The sequence below is a fragment of the Nelumbo nucifera genome, chromosome 1, assembly GCF_055504915.1.
Source record: "Nelumbo nucifera cultivar China Antique chromosome 1, China Antique-T2T, whole genome shotgun sequence".
In the NCBI taxonomy this organism is placed as follows: Eukaryota; Viridiplantae; Streptophyta; class Magnoliopsida; order Proteales; family Nelumbonaceae; genus Nelumbo; species Nelumbo nucifera.
In genome coordinates this window covers 132,697,835-132,720,120 of record NC_142649.1, presented here as the reverse complement: position 1 = coordinate 132,720,120, position 22,286 = coordinate 132,697,835, and the positions used below count along the sequence as shown (strand labels likewise).

Here is a 22,286-nt window from a genome sequence, read left to right as displayed (position 1 = left end):
ATTTCCCAAACAATTAGAATTTGTATGGCCCAAGCCCAGCCCATTTGGATGGCTAGATCCAGGCCCAGCCCCCCTAAGCCTTCCCAGTTCCCTCTAGGCTTCGTTCTTTCTACTTGCTAGGGTTTATAAGCTACTGGTTTTCTACATCATTCTTTCCCTCTCCCTCCCCCTCCCCCTCTGTAAAACCTCTCTGCAAATCGGGAAAGGAAGAAAGCAAATTCCTTCGAGCAAGAATGGTAGGGTTCGAGGTAGGGGCAGTTCCCTTCAACCCAGATGGATGGGGTCCTCCTGAGACACCCGCTCCACTCCTCTCCAACCATCCCAGCAACGTCCCCTTCGCTCCCTTCTCTCGCTCCGAGAAACTTGGCCGCATTGCCGACTGGACTCGCAACTATAACCCATCTCGCAACAACCCTCGAAACCCCTCCGACGCTGTCTTTGATTTCGCCCTTGACGAATCCTCCGCTGCTCTCGCCGCTGATGATGATTCCACCTTCCGCCTCGTCGACGGCAAGCCCCCTTCTCGCCCCAGGTTCGGCCCCAAGTGGCGTTTCCAACAGCAACGCCAGCTCCCTCAACGTCGTGACGAAGAAGTCGAAGCCCGCAAGCGCGAAGCTGAGAAGGAACGTGCCCGCCGCGACCGCCTCTACAATCTAAACCGCTCCGGTGCTAACGTTCCCCGTCGTGAAGCTGCCGTCTTCAAATCATCCGTCGATATCCAGCCCGAATGGACTATGCTCGATCAAATCCCGTTTTCCACATTCTCTAAACTCTCGTTCTCTGTTCCGGAGCCTGAAGACCTCCTTGTGTGCGGTGCTCTTGAATTCTATGACCGAACTTATGACCGTGTTAATCCTAAGAATGAGAAACGCCTTGAGCGCTTCAAGAATAGGAACTTCTTCAAAGTTACTACTACCGACGATCCGATCATCCGCCGCCTTGCAAACGAGGATAAAGCAACTGTCTTTGCCACTGATTCGATTCTTTCGACTCTGATGTGCACCCCCAGATCGGTTTACTCATGGGACATTGTCATTCAGCGAGTGGGGAACAAGTTATTTTTTGATAAACGTGATGGGTCGCAACTTGATCTGCTTTCTGTTAACGAGACGTCACAAGAGCCATTGCCCGAGGCCAAGGAAGATATTAATTCTGCATATTCTTTGAGTGTTGAGGCAGCTTATATTAACCAGAATTTCTCACAGCAGGTTTTGCTTAGGGATGGGAACAAGGTGACCTTTGAAGAGCCAAATCCATTTGCCGCTGAAGGGGAAGAAGTTGCTTCTGTTGCTTATCGCTATCGGCGGTGGAAACTTGATGATGACATGTATCTCGTTGCACGGTGTGAGGTCCAGAGTGTCTCGGATGTGAAGGGGCAGAGGTCTTTCTTGACGTTGAATGCACTTAATGAGTTTGATCCCAAATATTCGGGAGTTGACTGGAGGCAAAAGTTGGAGACGCAGAGGGGAGCTGTTTTGGCTACTGAATTGAAGAACAATGCAAACAAACTTGCAAAGTGGACTGCTCAGGCACTGTTGGCAAGTGCGGATGTAATGAAGTTGGGATATGTTTCAAGAGTTCATCCCCGGGATCATTTTAACCATGTCATCTTATCTGTTGTTGGATATAAACCAAGGGAATTTGCGACCCAGATCAATCTGAATACTTCAAACATGTGGGGGATTGTTAAGTCCATTGTTGATTTGTGCATGAAATTGAATGAAGGAAAATATGTTCTGGTTAAAGACCCATCAAAACCACAAGTTAGGATTTATGAGGTTCCTGCAGATGCATTTGAGAATGATTATGTGGAGGAACCATTGCCAGAGGAGGAACAGGTGCAACCCCTAGCTGAAGAAGATGGAAATGATGGTGAGGCTATTGCTTCTACGAATGGTGTGGAAGAAAAGGAGATAAATGCTGAGGTTTAAGGGTAATATATATTTCTTTGAGGCCTCTTTGTTCTTGTTAATGTCAGGAGCGTTAATTGCTTGGTCTTTTCAGTTTTTCTTGAGATAGTTGGTTTCTTATGAATTCAATATTTAAATGTTATTTACCTTATAAGAAAGTGGTTTTGTTATGTGGCAATGTTATTTTCATTCTAGTATGAACATTAATGTTTTGTGATTATTTTCCTTCTATGTCCTATAAATATGGTTGTGAGCATGATATATACACCATGTATTGGACTATTGGTTGCCTTTTGGTTGCACTAAACTGACGAGCTTTACTGATCCAGCTTGTTGATATGGACTATAAACCATGAAATTAAATAAGATAGTATTTTAGGGAGTTTGGATGTGCAGTAATCTCTAAGTCTCGTATTTTATTGACGGTGTTAGAAGTCCTAGTCCTATAAGAAGAAATGGAATGTTTTCATCCTCTTTCTTCTTTATTATTTTCCATTTTGCTCTTCAAATGTATGTGATTATGGAGCTAATTTCTCATAAGCAGGACTGAGGATGGTTGTAGATGGTATATGGTGCTTGCCTGCTTGGCTTGTTACCACATCTAATGGGGCTACAATATTGCATGTAATGGGTGACCTTTGTGACAGTTTGTTCAAGTTAAGACTACTTTAGATAATTGTACTTTAGTGGTATTGGCAAGTATATAGATAATGGGATCTCCTTCAGTGGCATAACAAAATGTAGAAAGAGATTGCTGATTGAAGACCGGAATGAATTGGGTGTCTCTACTAGGAAGTAGGAAAATGTAACAAGTGTAAAGATGTGTAAGCAAACTAAGAGCCCATTTGAGAGGGCTTCAGCTTTGATTGAGCTGTGTTACTGAGCCACTTTGAAGAAACTACTACAACTAGCTTCACCAGGAAGTTGATTTATTATCTTAATAAAAGCATATTCTGGCTTTCTGGGTTTTTTTACCAATCATAGCTTCTATGCTTTCCATATGGGGCTCACCTTGCGACGCCAGAAGCTGCTGTGTGAAAGCCCTCCCAAATGAAATTTAAAAAAAAAGGCTCTCCCAAATGAGTACTATGGTGGTATGACTTGTTCATGGAAAGCAGGGCTTATTTGGAACTTAATAGTTTGAAGTTGAGGTTAGAAGTGAAAGCTATCCAAGACTAGGTAGGGTCTAGGGCTGCTTAACAAGAGTAAAAGAAATCTAGGAACAATTGATAGATTAATCTCTTAAAAAATTTCAACTGAACTCTTATTGATAAAAAAATCAACTGAACTCAACTTTCAAGTTGAAGAGATCAATCGATTGGATATTATACCTAAGGACAATTGTTATTTTGTTGCGGCTATCTTAATATTCATAGATGCTTGGTTAAATACTTAAATGGTTTTGCTTAAATAAACTTTTCTGAACTACAAACATAAGATACAAACTTATCTGTTTTGTAAATTGTAATGTTAATGATGCTTTTCATTCTTCTTGAGTTAGGTCTCAGCTGAGGTCATTGTAATCATTTTTATTTTAATAAAACTTTCTTTCTCTTTGCAACAAATAAAATTTCTTTCTCCATGCCACAAAAAAATCTCATAATACAATCTGTGGGCTTAGTAATAGTTAGATCATGGGTGGCTATTACAATCTGGCTTAAGGTTGGGAAGGAGCACCCAAATTTAAGGTGCCAAGTATGTATCATGTGAAATAATAAAAGAGGTACATGTCACATGGGACCAACTTTTAGAACGAAATTTAAGTGCAAATACTTGCACAACCTATGGGTTAATAAGTTATCTTTTTTTTTGAAAGATTAATAAGGGGGATTTGGTTTCTTAATGCATGGTCAGTAAGCTACAATGCAAGGTTAATAAGTAATCACAGATAATCAAATTGAAAGAATGCTTAGAAAGCTATAAATGGAGCACCCTCAGGAGGATTATAAGTACAAAAATGTTTGTTTGGATGATTGTTAAGTTCTATTTAATAGTTATTGATGATAAGGGGATTTGGTTTCTTAATGCATGGTCAGTAAGCTACAATTCTAAATTGGGTCATATCTTCATCCATAGGTTACTTCCATGGGTGAGTTCTGAACTGAAAAATCTTGGTAAGTTATAGGCTCCTTTTTTTGTATCCTGTTGAGATTTATGTTCTGATAATCTTGTGGATATTCATACCGATGAATCTTACCTACATTAGTGGTTAAAATCTTGGAGTTGGCAACAAGTCATGGAGAACTTTAATTGTTGCTATTGACCAAAGAACTTGATTCCTGGGATGCATGTGAAGAAAGTAGGGGTGCAAGTTGGGCAGGTTGGGCTAGGTTTTAGCTCAACCCAGGTCCAACCCTAAGAGTTGGGGCTAAAGCCCGAGCCCAGCCCGCACTAAAATTTGATGCACTCAGGTTTTGCCCAGGCCTGGGATGGGCTCAGGTTAGTCAATCAACACACTAAAAATTGGTATACATGTATGTGTATATGTATGCATGTATACATATATGTAAAAAAAAATTATGCATATATGCATGTGTGCATTCAAATATGTGTCTATATATCCATATATACATGTATATAATTGGGCCAGGTTTGGGTTGGGGTAAGGTAGGCCAGGCTTGGGCTTAGGGGCAAGCCCAATTCAAAAAATTAAAATGCCTGAACTTTTGTGCCCAGGCCCAGCCTGATAACTGAAAATCTAAGTGCAGCCCATGTAAAACTGCAGGTTGGGTCTGTGCAGGCTCAGGTTGGGTCTGCCCAATTTGCACCCCTAGAAAGAGTCGTTAAAAATATCTTTCCCTGTTCTATATAGAGCTAGTGTGGATAAGAATATCTTCGATGTTAATTGCTTTTAAGGAACTTTGGGGCATGTTATGGTTCCCATGTTTATTGGGTGTCAGATCATTTTGTTTTTCTTTTAGAGGTTTGAATGAGAAATTTATCCTATAAGGTGGAGGTGAAAACATTGTACATTCTGCACTAATGGATCATCATCTTCTTTGATTGGTAGGTTTGGGGCTGTGTAACTAGAGTCTCTATCTTGTAGACAATGACTTTTGATAAGATTCCTATTGTGGATCAACTTAGGAGCTTATAATCTCACAAATTGGCTATCGCAGTATCATTGGATTGTTATTGATAAAAAAATATTATTATTATCGTTAGTTGATGCTGTGTTGTCATTATCCTTCTTGATGGGTAGGACTAACTCCTGGTTCTGTGAATGATCTGAGTAGGCATAACTGCTCCAATTGTTAGTGTTGGTCATTTGAGATGGTTGATCGTTATTGTTAATATGCTCTGCTGTCCTTGATCCAGCTTGATTATCAATCTTTAATCTGAATGTGTGTTAATGATGATGTTTTCTGAATGCACATTTTGCATGTGAGTGTGTGTGCATGCAATTGAAACAGGATTCATGTAGCCAACCCCATATAGTTGGGATAAGGCATGAGTGATGATGATGATGATGAATGCGTGTGCTTGCGATTGATAGGTCATCCCCATAATTATTAATACCCAAGTTGGTATTGGATGTTCTCATTTTACGTTCACTCATCCTTTCCTTTCTATACATTGTATTTATGTTTGGATGTGTCCATGTTGTTAACTTCTAATTTATTTTGCTTACCTCTTAATGGAATTTCATGTAGGGGTGGAAATTCTCACCCTATCCATCTAAGCTACCCACTTATAAGGGGGCAAGATTGGTGGTTTCTTAAGGTGGATTGGAAATGGGTGGAATTTTGTATGCATTCATATCTCTCCTCTCATATCAGAAGGATGGATATTTGGGTAGGCATGGGCTGGTTTGGGTTACAGGAGTTCACATCTGATGTGGCTGTGTATTTGGACCCCACGGTGGGCAAGGTGCCATAGGTGCACACAGGACCCACATTTCAATGCATCACTCTCTTATTGGAGCTTGAAAATGAAGGTTGCAGATATTAGAATAGTATAAGCTATTTTGTTTGAACAAATTGGCTCTACATATCCGACGTATAGCCCATCTTTGTGTATTTTGTATGCATACTTTTTCATAAACTAATATTTCATGTTTTTTTCTTCTAAAATTTCAGGATATTAATAGATCGTTATTATGACGTATGATTGAGGATATTGAAGCTAGGTACCTCAGTCTCTGGCGGAGTTAGGATGGCTTGCATATCTTTGTTTTTGAGCTAAATGCTTTAAATTTTCCATTTTTTTTTTTATTTCATCCACCATAACTAGGAAGAGGAATAGGGGACCATATTTTGTTGTCTTTTGTTATTTCTCATTTATTTATTTTTTGTGTACCTGAAGGTGGAATTTTCAGACTCAGAGAGCTAATACAAAAGATTTTTAGTACCAGTGTTTATTTTAGTTTAGTAGGAATTCTGTAGAAGAAATCGGCTTACTCCTGGAGAAGTTGAAGCTTGAGTTTAATGGTTTCCTTGCCATAAATGCATAAATGGTTTTCTAGTTTTAATGGAGAGGGTTGAGGTATAATTACGGAAACCTTACAAAAGATACCTGTTAACATGCTTGTTTGATTAAAAGAGTTGAGACAAGGTTCCGCACTCCTAATAATTATAAGAGTAGTGGTGAATTGTATTGTTGATTGATGATGATGAATGAAACTAGCCTTGGTAAAATAACATGAGCTTTAGTGTTCTCATTTCTGTTTAATATCTTCAAACCATTCACACTCCCACGGATATCTTGAAGCAACAAATAGACTTCAAAAGGCACACAAAATGAAGGACCACTGGTTCATTTCATAAGACCATCACAGTCGGATTCAATTACCATTTTCTTCCTTCAGAGCCCAGATCTCCTGGGAGCAAAAAGCTGAAAGTATGGCATTCAGCCGAACATCTGGAATATCTCCTGTTAAATTCATGGTTTGATGACAGAATGTTGGCACTTTTTTATCTCGCAGGAAAATCCCGTCTCCTTCATAACTGCTTAGCTAACCTGATTCCTACCAAAGTAGCTGCTACCTCCGAGAAGGCCAGGGATCTAGGAGTATCAGAAACAGACACCCCACCCTATCTCCTTTCTCCTGGTTCTTTGAGTTGTGTTTTAATTTTAAGCCCAGATTTAATTGATCAGAACTCTAATTTTTAGGTTTTGTACTTTGGGCTTTGGGGCTCAGAAGTGCTTTGGCTTAAAGTTATAATGTTTTTAAAAACATTAGTCTTACCGGCTAATCAAGTCCCTTTTTGCCTCGATTTTGTTTCTCACGGCCCAAACTCAAAAGCAGAAGCTTATCACCCTAAAATTATGGAGGAAAAAAAATCATTTAAGGCCCTCAAGTGGAAAGATTAAATGGCGTTGGGTGCATCTAACACTTAAATCAAAGATCAAATGGATCTTGTACAAATTAGGGCTAAAACTTAAAAGTAACGACATAGTGGCATCATATTATGGATAAGGTTAGGCACATTAGATCATGCCCACTTTCTTTCCCGAAACAATCTGGGCCCGAGGCCCAGCCCACATCGACTTGGGATGGAGATCGTTATTCGTTGGTCAATGTGTTGTGTGACCATTTTTCAAACGAAAACAGACAAAAGATCCATGTGACTTCAGAGTCAAACACCTACGTGGAAGTTGGAGCAGCGCGTAGTCCCCGTCCCATCTCCCATGTCTCACCCTACCTACACGAAGTAAAAAGCCAACGACTCTGGACAATCACAGCCGTACGATCGCACTGCTTCATTTTAGTGTTACGTTGTTTGGTTTGTCATAGCCGTCCGATTGGTGCCTATGAAGTGGGACCCCCTCGTATCCTGGTGGGGCCCATGCAGCATTCTAGCGACACGTTTTTCTGTCGCAAATGTGGGGGCCGAGACTGCGCTGCTAAATGCAATTTGAGCCCAAGCGACCGTCAGTCAGACTCAGCCCATGGGCCTGTTCTCTCTCTTCAAGACTCCAACTGAAGCTATCCCTTCTCTCTCCTCGTCTGATAGTTATCAATAGATCTTCGTATCTAACCTCTTTTCTTCTCTTACTGCCCTATAACAAGGGTTGACTCTTCCAGAATATCTCACTAGATCTTCTTCCGTCTGGGTAAGAATCTTTCAATCACCTAACCTTTTCCTTCTATGACTTTTTTTTTTTGAAATTTTGTTTGCTGTGTTTTCTTGTTAGATCTTTAAGGATCTTGATCATTTCAAGTAGTCGAGATCGTCTTTGGAGAAAACAATTGAATCCTTGTCTGTTTTCCCAGTTAAGATTAGATTTCAGTAAGAATTATGCATTGTGTTCTATTTTTCAGGTTTTGATTTGGTTATTTTTTATTCATTTTGTTCAAATAACTTATCTTTTTGACAATGTTTTCTGGTAATTTTTGTTAACCGGTTTGTTTTCATGTTTCGACGAATGATTCAGCAAAGTTTTAGACTTTTAGTTTATTCACTTATGTTTATACAGAGCGTCCACCCTGGTCTTGGTTCCATTTTTTTCTCCGTGATCTCAAAATTTATTTGTTCAATGTCTTCATGCTTGAATCTCTCTCTCTCTCTCTCTCTCTCTCTCTCTCTCTCTCTCTCTCAATTCTTTTAACATTCATTGTAGTTGTTGGTATTGTTGGGGGAAGAATCGATAGATGAGCTTTGTCTGGTTAGCCCCGGTGGCATCGTTCGATAAATGAGTTTCTTTTCTGTGTTTATTGTCTTCTGATAAAGGGTTTCCTTCTATGTGCTAATATATTTGTTCTCTGTCAGTCATTAGGATCTGAGGGTTTTACAAAATCTTTTCTGGATCAAACAATTGGTGGAAGACATGCCTGTGGAGGTCATGAGAGCTGAAATCGTACAAGTAGCCGTTAAAGATGGAAACGAAGAGATAGATAGCAGAGAACTGAATCAGGGTTTGGCGCTGGATGAGCCAATCAAGTTTGGTTCACATGGAACTGATGGTCCCGTCAAAGCAGAGGTGAATGCTCTTCCAGTTGCTCCGAAGGATGCTGCTGATGAATGGCCTGCACCCAAACAGATCTATTCCTTTTATTTCGTCAAGTATCGGTCATATGAAGACCCTAAGCTGAAGGCCAAAATTGATCAAGCTGACAAGGAGCTTCAGAAAAAGAATCAAGCTCGACTTAAGATCAACGACTTAATAAGGGAGAAGAAGGTATTCTAATGGTTTTCCATGCTTCTGGCATTCTTTGATTTCTTGAATACAGAAATTAAGTGGATTCCTCATATTTGTCAGGATGGTTGAATTTTCATGTGTTTGTATGTGTCAACATGTCTTAATTTTATTTCATAAGATGCCATATAAGTAAAACCTAACGTGTTAGGTTCTGTAATTGTTTGAGCAGTCGGAACGAGCACAGATTATTTCACAATTGAAGCCTTTAACTGCTGAAGACAAGCGATATAGGTCAATTGTGGATGAGAAGAGAAAGGAAATGGAACCCCTTCAACAGGCTCTTGGGAAGCTGCGAAGTGCAAACAATGCAAGCCGAGAGAGGGGTATTGGTTTATGTTCATCTGAAGCAGAGCTTAATGAATTTGTAAGATTAACCTTGAAACTCCCAAATTACTTTGGAATCCTGTATGCAGTTGAGTGTTGTGTGCTATATTGACTCACTCATGGGGATGGTGGAGAACAGATTCAAAGTTTGCATTATCGGATGCAACATGAAAGCATATCATTGGTTGAGGAGAAGCAACTCCTTAGAGAAATCAAGCAGCTTGAGGGCACAAGGGAGAAAGTTATAGCTAATGCAGTTATGAAGGCAAAGATTGAGGATTCGTTGGGTCAGAGAGGAGCTATTCAGGATCAGGTCAAAGTAAGGCTTCAACATATTGACTTGTTTCTTCCCCCTCCATCATCCCTACTACATACTTTTATTTATGTTTTCCCTCCAAAATTGTGCAATCTGATTTTTCTACCACTTGACTAGTCTATAACCAAGCAAGATTTCATGCATATTCATTTCATTGTAGCTTATAGGTGTTGATTTGGATGGAGTAAGAAAGGAGAAACAGACAGTTAGAGCAAAAATTAAGCATTTTGAGGAAAAACTGAAGGCCATAGACAATGAGATTAGTTCATTACAGGAGGAACTGATGGCTGTGATTCAGAAAAGGGATAAGGCATATGAAAGCCTTGTTGAACTGAGAAAACAGCGTGATGAAGCGGTATGATGACTTTAGTTCCACTTCCTTTAACATTTTCTAACTTATTCTCAAGTTTAAAGTAGTATGTATTTGCACTTTGTAGGTTTGTAGTTTGAATAGTTCTTTCATCTAGAGTTATGCTAAAGAAATAAGTTGAGGAAAGTTCCCTTTTTTCTCTAGTATGATTCATGAATGCCAAATATTTTATCTATGTTGCTCAGGTGCCCAGTAAGCTTCTTAGCCCAATAGGGGGTACCTTTATGCAAAGTTTCTCCTTTTATAATTGATTCATTTGCCACTTTTTTATTTGGGATTTTCTACATTTTAGAACAACATCTTTATAAGTTATTTGGTCCTTTAAGTTTCCCCATATTGATTTTTATTCATGGACTAATATGAAATGTTGGGAAAAGTAAGTGGAAAGGCATATCCTTGTTGTCTTGTATATTATCCAAACTTGAGTGTTTTCACCCACCACTCTTCTCTAAACTTGGATAGATTGGTTTCGCAGTTCATAGGCTGACACAATTAGTTTCCATGGATGGATGGACACTACCAGAATCTTTTTTTTTAATAAAAATATATTAAAATATAAAAAGAAAAAAATCAAATGTTCATTTACAAAAATGTTTATCTAAAACAGGGGAACTCTCAAATGGTTTCCAAGATTTAATTGGACAATCTCAGAATTAGAACTTTGCAACTAAAAAGAAATTTTGTTATTACTTGTATCCTACTATTTTAAAAATACTCTAGACTCCTTACAAATGGTTGCATGCATTGAGGCAGAGAATGTGATTTCATGTGTTCTTAGGGCTCAGTTTGGAAAGAGTACAAATGCAAATATGTACAGCGTAAATACATACAAAATAATACAAAATATAAGGTTTTGCACTCTACATATTTGCATTTGTACTCCTTCCAAACTCAGCCTAGCGTACTGCATTTACAGGAAAAACTGAGAGAATCCTAGGTTCCAGGAAATCTGAAGAATGATAATTGATTAACCAATCAAAAATGAATAATAATTGATTAGGAACTTTGCGAATCATGAGGCCTTACTGATTTGAACTAAACCTCCTATGCCTTATGTGATGATCTTAATCATAACACCCTGGGTCAATGATAATTATTCTCATGTAAATGTTTTCAAATAAATTGTTCCAGCGTTTGCTCATAACAAGACCCTATAGAGTATTTTGTACTTGGGAGATGTGTATTTGAGTCTACAGAAAAACCAATGTTTATGTACATTTTGACCATTCTATGAAAGAAAATGCATGCAAAAATAGACCCTATTAAGTATTTTGTACTTGGGAGATATGTATTTGAGTCTGCAGAAAAACCAATGTTTATGTAGATTTTGACCATTCTATGAAAGAAAATGCATGCAAAAATAGACTGTGTTAGATGTAGTTCAAAGGATATGCCAACCATGAAATCCTTCAAAAAGAAAATGATGAGATGCTAAATTTTAGGATTTCCTAACTGCTCCATATTTTGAAAGTTGATTTCAGTCATAGTTTTTACTTCTAGAGCATGCAAGGCGGATTTTCCTGTGGGTAAAGAAGATAATATAGATGCAAATTTAATCTCAGGGTTTATTTATAAGGGGGGATCAAGAAGTTGAAGGTGTTATTTTAGCCATCTTTAAGGATGTAATCATTTGGACTGTGGAATATCTTGTTTAATACCTTAAATGATGAGGAGAATTGAACAAAGATGTGCCAATGGGTATAAACCCCTTTAAGGGATTAAGATTCAGTTTGAGGCTTGTTATTTACTGTCATGTTATCAACCTTGTACTTATAGGGAGCAAGTTTCAAAATTTTGCAACGTATTGGGTCGTATCGACCGATATGTATTGTTCCGACAAGAGCCCGATACACGGAATGTGTAGAAATCATCCGTGCCATTTTTTTCGTATGTATCGGACCAATACAGGCCTGTATCAGGCTGTTTCGGCCGATACGGGCCGGAAACAATCCAATACAGCCCGATACACTTGATTTTTTTTTCGGGTGTCCTTCATTCATTAATCTCTTTAATTACCTCTATATTTAATTCTAACTTTTCTTTCATTAATTAGTCAATTACTGTTACTTTAAATTTAAATTTGAATTTTAGCGCCTAATTTGAATTCTCTTATTAATTCCACTAATTAATGATACTCTCATTAATTCCACTAATTAATGATCCTGTCTCATTAATTTCGTTTTGTTGGTATAAAAACTACAAACTTTAAACAATGGCAAGATTCGAACCTTAGTCAGTAGGTTTTAACAACTACAAGTCACCACTAGGCCATACCCATTTATTTGTTATAGTCATATGCATTATTATTTTTACGTAAATTTTCTCTTTTCTTAATGGATATTTTTTAATAAATGCTAGAATTAATTATTAAAATTTATATACTAATAAATATTAATATAAATTGATTTACACACATAACATTTCTATTGGTTATTTGAAAATTGATGTATACACATTCATATTTTAGTTTTTTTTTTGTTTTCTCACATTTTATTTATTCCATCATTTTTCAACAGTTATTAATTGTAATTATTTACAATTAAATGGTTGTAAATATGCATTTTTACATTTAAATAACTTATTTACAATCATTTAAAACTTATAATTATTGTTAGTAATATATTTTTAGGATATATTTGAATTTCCTAACATATTTATACGTATCTTAATTTTTCGTCCATATCTATGCGTATCCAAAGCGTATCCCGATACGTCTCTTAAAATTGTCTTTCCGATACACCTTGCATTTCTGATACTTTGAACCATGATAGGGAGGGCAAGGTTTGAAGGGTCATGTTGGTTTCCATGTATGAATAGTTTTTTCTTTAGTTGTCTACTTTTCTAATTCCAATGTATGAATGGAGGATGTTGTGACAATACTAAGGGCAATGTACTGCATTGCCATCCTGGTGTGGTGAGGAGTGACCAAGGTTAAGATACGGTATTCAGTATTCTTTACAAGTGATGTGCCATAAAGGCATCCAAGTTGTAATGACAAATTGGCAAGTGGGAAAATCATCCAATTTGCATTGCCATCCCTTATCATTCTGGATGGGCATGGGAAAAGAAGAGACTTTAGGGAAAGTGCGGCCTGACAAAGCCATACACATTGACATCAAAGAGCTTGGGATTGATGGATACTGTGACAAGGAGCTTACTGGCTTTCAGGAGATCATGGTGGAGTGGAATTGGGATGGGTGCAGAATTCAGTTGACCTCCAGTCCCATGATCTAGACAGCATAAAATGAAAAAAAGTCTGTAGATATGGAGGTTGATAGCTATGAACTTAGGTACATATAAAACAATAATTATAGGAATTGGGTAGGGATAATTGTAGTAAAACTTCAAATCCAGAGTTGAAAATGGAAAGGGAAGGGCAAAAAACAATTGGTATAGATAGTGAAAAAAGAGAACTGTTTTAATGGGGTTTATGGCCCTAGATTGGAATTAGGAATAAGATTATACCAGCTCCACATAGGTTGACTTAAAAGATGACACTGATCATGATAATGCCTGTATTCCTTTTTCCACAATGGTGGTAAAATGGCCTTTTTTCCCTCCCAATTAATTCCTCTTCATTCACCAGATGATAGATAGGTGTAGTAACTTGACAATGGTTGAAAATTGATGTCCTTGTCAGTTCTAGAAGAAATAGAAAAAGTTACTCAAAAGAGTTATCTTGAAAAAAAGTAAGAAAGTTGGGCATGTTTCATTACCTTTGTGATTTGAGTTGTCCTTATAAGAAATAAATTTCTTCTTAATTGAATAATAGACCATGCTTTTTGTTTGTTGTGGTCAGTAATGAAGTGATCATATTTGCAGCCACAGAAGCAACTGGGGACTTCAGTTTTTTGTTTTGTACAAGTTGACCAAAACTATATTCACTTGGTCAATGGCCTGGAGTTGTGCAGTGAAAATGTTAGTTACCTAGGAAACCACCGATGTGGCTGGGATGCTTAAATGTTATGTTAAGACTTTACTTTTATTGTTAGTTTGAAACTGTTTAGCATTTAATTCACTAATTTGCTGAAATGATCTATATTGTATAAAAAAGGGGAGTGGGATGGTGGGTCTTATGGATATGGCATGGTGATATCTGTCACTTGTCCTTTTTAAGGTAGTGGATGGGTAGATTCAGAAAGTTCCCAACATGGACCCGACCAGAACTACAATTAGGTTGCCAACCTGAATTGTATAAAACCTGGGCAGATTGGCAAAAAAGAATTCTTCTATCAATATAATCAGGTTGGCTTGGGTCAGAAAATGTCAATCTGGATCCATCCCAAATATGATTGAGTCAGGCTAACCTAAATGAAAAATGAACTGGGGTTGATCGGTTTATTGTGAATACTGCCTCTCAAAATAACCATCTTTTTGAAATTTTGAAATGTCTAAAGTTTATATTACATTGTATTTCCTTTTTTATAAAAAAGAAATTGTATTAACTTTTGTGCTAGCAAAATATAAGGGATGCCTAATTTTAATCCTGTTTTCTGATGCTTTTTTTGTGCTTATTTGTTCATTCAGAATGCTCACTATTTCCAAACTCGTGCACTCTTACATAATGCCCGAGAACTTGCTGCAAAGAAGGATATAGCTGCACTGGAAGAACTATCTCACACAGAGGTCTGTTGGATCACTTATTATCCATCCTATCAAGGATCTTTGTGCAACCTCCCTTTTCAGAGATATTTTGGTGTTCTTAACTTTTATTTTGTCTTTCCATGGTCAGGTTGAGAAATTCATGTCCCTCTGGAGTAGCAATAAGACTTTCAGAGAAGATTATGAGAAAAGAATCTTGCCATCACTTGATGCCCGTCTGTTAAGTAGGGATGGAAGAATGAGGAACCCCGACGAGAAGCCATTGTTTTCAGTGGCACCGGCACTTACTGAACTAGAGGTAGTGGCAAAGGCCAACCTAAAACAACCAAAAGAAGATTATAGACCTACTACCCAAAATGATGTCATTCCTAACAAGAAGGTACAGAAAGAACACAATGATAAATCAACAGAGTTGTCCACAGTGAAAGTTGGTAATCAAGATGAGAACATATCTGGATTTGAAAAACCAGTTAAGGAGTCTTCTACTGTCAATGAGATGGATGCAGAAAAGTTGAAAGAAATGAAAAGAGAAGAGGAAATTGCAAAAGCTAAGCAGGCTTTTGAGAGGAAGAAAAAGTTGGCAGAGAAAGCAGCAGTTAAGGCAGCTGTAAGGGCTCAAAAGGAAGCTGAAAAGAAACTCAAGGAAAGTATTATTTTCATTTCTTTCTTATCTTAGAAAATGTTTACAATCTAATTTCCTTTTCAATGGGAACTTGAGATCTTGATGCACCCTATGTTTTCCTTGGACTCTTCAGGAGCGAGAAAAGAGAGCAAAGAAAAAGGCTGCAGCAACACAACCTCCGATCAGTCCTGAGGAGCAGACTGAAGTAAATGGAGAGGTTGCTGAACCAGAAAAGGCAGAAGAAAGTGTTGAAGGTCCAGTCCCATCAAAGAGTAAAGATCAAAAGGAGAATACGGTTAGGTATAGAACTCGAGCAAGAGGTCAAGACCCAGTTCCAAAAGTCATGTTTAAACGGAAGAAGTCAACTCCCTACTGGGTCTGGGCTGTTCCTGCTGCTTTGATGGTGGTCATGCTCGTGGCCCTTGGTTACTACTATTTTCTATGAAAAACCAAACAAGTAGGTAATTTTAGACTGGTTAAAGATTAATTTTCCGGCTGATGAGCTTGCAACTGGCTTGTCCTTGTAGTGGGCAACTTTTATTCTTGTTTTTTACATCCTTGGGAGGGGATGGACTATAAGATCATAATGTTGTTGGTTGCTCATGCTGTGCTGGAGCACCTTGAGGGATTGCAGCCAAAGCATATTTTTAGTTTTATTGGTGTACTTCTAACTTCTAAGCTATGACACCTTAATGTTCAAAGTTTATATTTAATGCCATGTTGAATAGTAAATCTGATCGAGCAGGCTTTAGATTGGCCAATCTGTTGTTGTCATGGTTCAAAGTATCGGAAAAGCAAGGTGTATTGGAAAGACAATTTTAAAAGATGTATCGGGATACGCTTTGGATATGTATAGATATAGACGAAAAATTAAGATACATATAAATATATGCTAGGAAATTCAAATATATCCTAAAAGTATATTACTAACAATAATTATATGTTTTAAATGATTGTAAATAAGTTATTTAAATGTAAAAATCTATGTTTACAATCATTTAATTGTAAATAATTACAATTAATAACTGTTGAAAAATGATAGAATAAATAAAATATGAGAAAACAAAAAAAAACAAAAATATGAATGTGTATACATCAATTTTCAAATAACCAATGTAAATGTTATGTATTTACATCAATTTATATTAATATTTATTAGTATATAAATTTTAATAATTAATTCTAGCATTTATTAATAAATATCCATTAAGAAAAGAGAAAATTTACTTAAAATAATAATGCATATTACTATAACAAATAAATGGGCGTGGCCTAGTGGAGACTTATGGTTGTTAAAACTTAATGATTAAGGTTTCAATCTTGCCATTGTTTAAAGGTTGTAGTTTTTATACTAACAAGACGAAATTAATGAGAGAGTATCATTAATTAGCAGAATTAATGAGAGAATATCATTAATTAGTGGAATTAATAAGAGAATTCAAATTAGGCGCTAAAATTCAAATTTAAATTTAAAGTAACAGTAATTGACTAATTAATGAAAGAAAGTTAGAATTAAATATGGAAGTAATTAAAGAGATTAATGAATGAAAGGCAGCCAAAAAAAATCAAGTGTATCGGGCTGTATCAGATTGTTTTGGGCCCGTACCGGCCGAAAAAGCCCGATACAGCCTGTATCGGTGCAATACATACGAAAAAAACGGATCGAATGATTTCTACGTGTTCTGCATATCATGCTCTTATCGAGGTAGGTCCAGGAACAATTATAGATCCATATTTTAATATGTTTCACTAATTGATTATTAACTCATTTTTAGTTCCATATTTACCCTAAAAACAAATTGATATATGCATATAACTTTGGCATCATCTCTTTCAGGTATTGGAACCACGACAGTCCTTAGAAATATTTTACATTGCAAGGGAATTCCAAGCGAAACAAACCACCCTGACTAACACTGCAACTTCTGAGGTTTGTTCCAGAAATGAAGCATATAATTCACCTCAACAGACTTCTACAAGCTGGCTTGCCTTGATAAGGAATCGGTGCCTGTGACTGATGTTCCACTATGATAAAAATTTCAGTGCACAGATTCAGCTAGGGATGGGAGGTGTACCCATCTCAACTGACCCCTCCAGAACTTGGACAACTTTCCCCATTGATGGCCAATCTTTCTCATCATCTTGAATGCACCAACAAGCCACTTTGCAAGCTCTTGTTAGCTCTTCTATGTCAGCACGACCCTCCAACCTCTTATCTAACAAGCCAACAACATCTTCTCCTCTGTTCATCTTGTTCAGAGTCCTATAGGGTTTCCATTCCCATCCTCATTCTCAATTACGTCCAGGTTTCTCCTGCCTGATATAACCTCTTAAACCACCATTCCATAGCTATAGACATCGGCTTTTGGTGTAACAGCTACTCGGGACATCCATTCTGGCGCCAGATAACCTCTGGTCCCTCGCATTGTGGTGAGAACCCTGCTGAAGTCCCTGTCGAACAGCTTTGCTAGCCCAAGGTCAGCCACTTTTGCATTAAATTCAGCATCCAAAATATGTTTTCCGGCTTGGTATCACAGTGTATGATGCATTTCCTGCAGCTCTCATGGAGGTAGGCCAATCCCCTGGTAATAATGCCCAGTAAAATTTTGTATCTGGTTTCCCAGCTGGCGTAGGTAAATCATCTCGAAACAAATGAGAATTCAGTGAACTATTTGGCCATAAACCTCTCAGTACGATGGACATAAAAACCCCAAAGGTAAAGCACATTGATGTGCTGCATTACGCCGATGGTACTCACTTCCGCTCGGAATTGTTGCTCTTTCTTTCTGAAACTTAAAAATTCTCGACTTTGTAAACAGAACTAAAACCTCCTTTCCCTTAATTCCTCAGAGAAGTTTTTGGTGGCAATACATAAATCCCTATACTTAAAAACCACCAAAAAACTCTCCAGTCGTGTCCATTGCTGCAGTAAACCGTTTCCCTCATGCATCTGCAAACAATCATCACGATAATGCCCAATAGGATTATAACCCCTGCAGCTGCTCCTCCAATGGCGCCCAACGTTGTTCTTATCGTTTTATGTCTCGAGTCCCTGGGAACCCCAAGCCGGATATGGAGATCTCTTCCGCTAGCATTTTCGGCTGGGAGTGCTTTCACATTTTGCAGATCTTCTAGCTATATTGAGTATATATTAAATTCAGACAATTCAACAACAAAGGAATATGCAGTACAGGAACAGTCGTGTGATCATACTAATTTGCATTCTTCGACATTTTCAACTGCTAAAAACAAATGCGGTTTCGGAACTAGCAGGTTGGACGTCACGGAGAACATGTCATTTCTTCCATCGGAGCATTGTAAAGGGGTTTTCCTCACACACCCCTCCGAATAATCACCCCAAAGTCACCGTCCTTTATTGAATTTTGGTTCAAAGCATTCACAGTCTGGAAATAAAAGATCCCTGCAGATACCATAAGACCCGCACAGCCCAGAAACATTACAATGCTCCAAGAGCTCATCGTAATAACTCCGTCGGTTCACAACCACATACCAGAGCTTAATCATTCCTGACGCATCCATCGCAATTCTTGAAATATCAGCAACATCATAACCGTCATAGGTAATATAACTCTTGTTCTCATTTGAAACATAGATGAACTTTGTACCCTCCCACTGTGACACCTTATATGAAGGAAAGGAGGATCCGTTCACTCCGCCGGTAGACCAGTACCTCCGAGACCCATTCCATAGCAAGACCAACTGACTGCTTCCATGTGGGTCTAATTCGAGGGAAGCCATGTATCGGTTGGGTGATCGAAGTTCTCCCAGATTACAGCAGAGGAATCCGATCTTTCTTCTATCAACACAAGATTTCCATTCCATTGTCAAGAAGCCTTGCAATAGTAGAATTGGGCATTTGTATGGTTGAATTTGTGGGCCAAATTTGATTTTTGGAGTGGTCGAGAAGGACTAGATTACCATCTTCGGAGATTTTCAATTGAGAGGACAATGGGTAGGAGAGGGGTTGATCTCTGTTTGCAACCCAAACAACGGTTCGATATGTAATAGAAATATTTTTATACCAGATGCCTATGTAGTAGTTGTTAGACTTACCGCGTGTAAAGAAACCAAGCTCGAAGATACCATCACGAGAGACTATGGTTTGGGTTCCCGAGCCGAGAGAGACTGGCCTGCAGAGATGGTATCAACTCCATTGGACAGATGCATTTCAAAAGTGAATAAGAAGAGAGCAAGAGCGTGAAGAAAGAAAAGTGCCTTTTCTCTAGCACCCATCTCCGTAGAAGCTTTCACCGTAATTCTGATTTGTTCAATAAGAAACTGAAGAGTGTATTGCAGTGTTGTAGTAGGGCAGTTCTCCGACTCTGAGAATCCAATTCTGAGTTCTGACCTAAAAAAGTGAACTTACTAGAGAATCAGACTTCATTATCGAGTCAACCCAGGAGTCGTTATCTTGACCGGAACAAATCGGGTTAGTCGGATCAAACTGAGACAAACCAGATTTGCCGTATAAAACCAGTCAGTCCAAGTCCAAATGTGTTATTTATGCTCTCATTCTCACTCTCAGCCTCTCAGGTGGACGTTGCAAAATCCAAATCTAAGATACGATCGAATATGCAAAATGAGTAACCTAGTCAGCTGGTGATCTAGCGGATCCCATATCCACAATCGTCTTAGGCACTACAACAAAAATACAGATATGGTGGAATCAATATCAGATCCATATTTTGCTCGGTTGGGCGGGTCTATTCATTTTAAACCACGGATCCTCGTGTTAATTCAGACCCGAAAATACGGGTATGGAGTGGGGCAACTCTCGAATCAGACAACCTCTGCTTTATATACCTCTTAGACCCCGTTTGTTTTTGGTAAGTTATTTATCCGGGTAAATGCAATTATTTGAGTAAGTTTCTCTTGAAAAACACTTATCCGGTTTAGCTCTTTTATCTCCTAGGTAAATAAGGTGATAATGACCATTTTAACTATAAAAATCCATTATTAAAGAGGCATTTATGTCTCATTCAAGTGTTAGCAACTTTTCCCCTAAGTGGAAAAGTTATTTAATCACCTAGGATATGGGTATCACTTACCCCCTGGTCCCCACATAAATCTGAAAAATGAACATGGGATTCTTGATCAATAGGAACCAAAATCCCATTAACCAACTTTCCCCCCTCTCAAAATCCAAAAAAAGAACACCCCCTTAGGGGCTCTGGATCTCCTACCCACAAAAACTCTTGTTTAATAGTTTATTACTTTAACCCTACATATATGATGTCATATTACAGTAACTTTGCTGATGTGGCAATTGTTTTTTCAAACAAAATCACATATATTCGATGAATTCCCCTCAAAAAATTTCTAAAATTTAAACAACTCCGCAAATCAACCCCGTGACAAAATTTGCAAACTATGGAGAATCTGAATCCGCTATGACATAGCATTAACATTAGGCTTTAGCTCAGTTTGTTTGCAGTTGGAACTTCATTTGGACTGTATAAATGTATGGGAGTGCAAGTAGGTTGATTGTAAATTTCATTTGCTTTTGCTTTGTTGAGAAGTAGTCTCATATTCTATCCTCCCTCATTAAGTCACATATTTAAAGATATAACTCCCACTCTCACTCATTGAATTCTCTAATTAAGGTATTTTTGCTTTCCATGATTGAGTTCTCCTAATTAAAAAAATCCATGTTTTAAAACTAATCTAGAAACAAGGGCGATCATCTTTTTTCCAGTGGCTGGCAAGCAGTTGAATCATTTGGTTCAAATTGGTAAACTCATGATGCCATAATTAAATAATAGTTATACAAAATTATAGGAAAAATTGAGCGCACCACTCTCTCTAATTAAATTCTCTATTTAAAGTATGAAAACTCATATTTTTAAAACATAACCTAAAAAGTATGAAAACTAACCTAAAAATTTAAAACTAACCTAAAAATAAAACTGCTTTTTTTTTTCCGGTCCAAGTGGCAGGTAAACAGATCAATCATTTGGGTTAAATGGGTGAACCCATGATGCTATAATAAAATAGTAAAATTCATAAATATTTAAAATATAAATGAAAATATCATTCTTGCCCCTAGTAAAACAAGGGCAAGAACTCTTTTCAATCAATTTTCTTCTTTATTTGAAGAAGGAACACATGTTTTTACAAACTAATAACCTGGGGATTCATTGTTATCTCTTATTTTTCATTTTGTTGAAACCATGCATTGTTTCATTTTAAAAGTTCGATATGAAGTGCTAGGGATAATTTATGTATAAAAAAACAAAAGTCCATGCCTTTTGGACATTTTATACTAAGTTTATGTGGTCAAGTTACCATTTCTAGGCAGCAGTATATATAAATGACTCTTGACATAAAGTCGATTAGGTAAATCAGTTGCAAATTAACTATAGGGAGTGCTTTAAAGAAACCTAAATCACAGGGTAGGTTTTACTAAAAGTAAAACAACGAAACTATATGTGGTGTTTTTATAAATAACCCATAAGTAAATACAATAAAAAAGTAGAGTAGATTCAAAAGGTTCCAAATTCAAGGGTATTTAATGCAGGATAATTGATTAGGGTTTTGAATGGGGTAGATTCTGATTAGATCTGTTCATGGGCCGGGTGGCCCGACGGGCCGGGCCCGACCCCCGGACGGGCTTGAACAGGATTTTTGGCCCGTGGGCTTAACCTCGGGCCAAAAAGCCCGGCCCGCATAAAATTCGAGCCGGGCTCGGGCTTTGCCAAAATAGCCCAACCCGAGCCCGGCCCGGCCCGACCTATAGTTAAACTTAAGTAAACCTAGCCCGACCTATAGTTAAACCTAAGTAAAAACCCTATGTGATGTCTATTTGAATAAATTTTTTGATTTGAGGTCATTGATTCACTTGTAGATCTATTGTTCATTTAAATAGGGGAAAAAAACATTTAAATTAAAATAGAAAAATGTCAGAAAATTTTGAATTTCTTTTATTAGGTCGGGCTTCGGGCTTTTTATCAGGGCCGGGCTTGGGCCTAAGTTGTAGGC

At 37.7% G+C, this 22,286-nt stretch overlaps 1 protein-coding gene and 2 pseudogenes across 4 annotated transcripts; 2 read left to right on the top strand and 1 right to left on the bottom strand.

Moving 5' to 3' along the window:
• The first annotated feature begins 129 nt into the window (after nucleotides 1–129).
• Nucleotides 130–6,263, top strand: LOC104608212 (eukaryotic translation initiation factor 3 subunit D pseudogene; annotated as a pseudogene). The gene is made up of 2 exons (XR_016080173.1): nucleotides 130–1,933; nucleotides 5,990–6,263. The product of XR_016080173.1 is annotated as a eukaryotic translation initiation factor 3 subunit D pseudogene (transcript).
• A 1,529-nt stretch (nucleotides 6,264–7,792) lies between these two features.
• Nucleotides 7,793–16,005, top strand: LOC104608210 (proton pump-interactor 1). 3 transcript variants are annotated; one of them, XM_088894302.1, is made up of 8 exons: nucleotides 7,793–7,967; nucleotides 8,624–9,032; nucleotides 9,223–9,417; nucleotides 9,517–9,696; nucleotides 9,854–10,048; nucleotides 14,591–14,689; nucleotides 14,796–15,306; nucleotides 15,419–16,005. In XM_088894302.1, the coding sequence occupies exons 2-8, from the start codon at nucleotides 8,682–8,684 to the stop codon at nucleotides 15,730–15,732; spliced, it is 1,845 nt and encodes a 614-aa protein (XP_088750428.1). In that variant the 5' UTR covers nucleotides 7,793–7,967; nucleotides 8,624–8,681; the 3' UTR covers nucleotides 15,733–16,005. The 3 variants fall into 3 exon arrangements, with proteins under 3 accessions (XP_088750428.1, XP_088750425.1, XP_088750426.1); XM_088894299.1 differs by having other exon boundaries at nucleotides 9,220–9,417; nucleotides 14,796–16,005; XM_088894300.1 differs by lacking the exon at nucleotides 7,793–7,967 and adding an exon at nucleotides 8,103–8,126 and having other exon boundaries at nucleotides 9,220–9,417; nucleotides 14,796–16,005.
• A 1,084-nt stretch (nucleotides 16,006–17,089) lies between these two features.
• Nucleotides 17,090–19,830, bottom strand: LOC104608260 (G-type lectin S-receptor-like serine/threonine-protein kinase At2g19130 pseudogene; annotated as a pseudogene).
• Nucleotides 19,831–22,286: the final 2,456 nt, after the last annotated feature.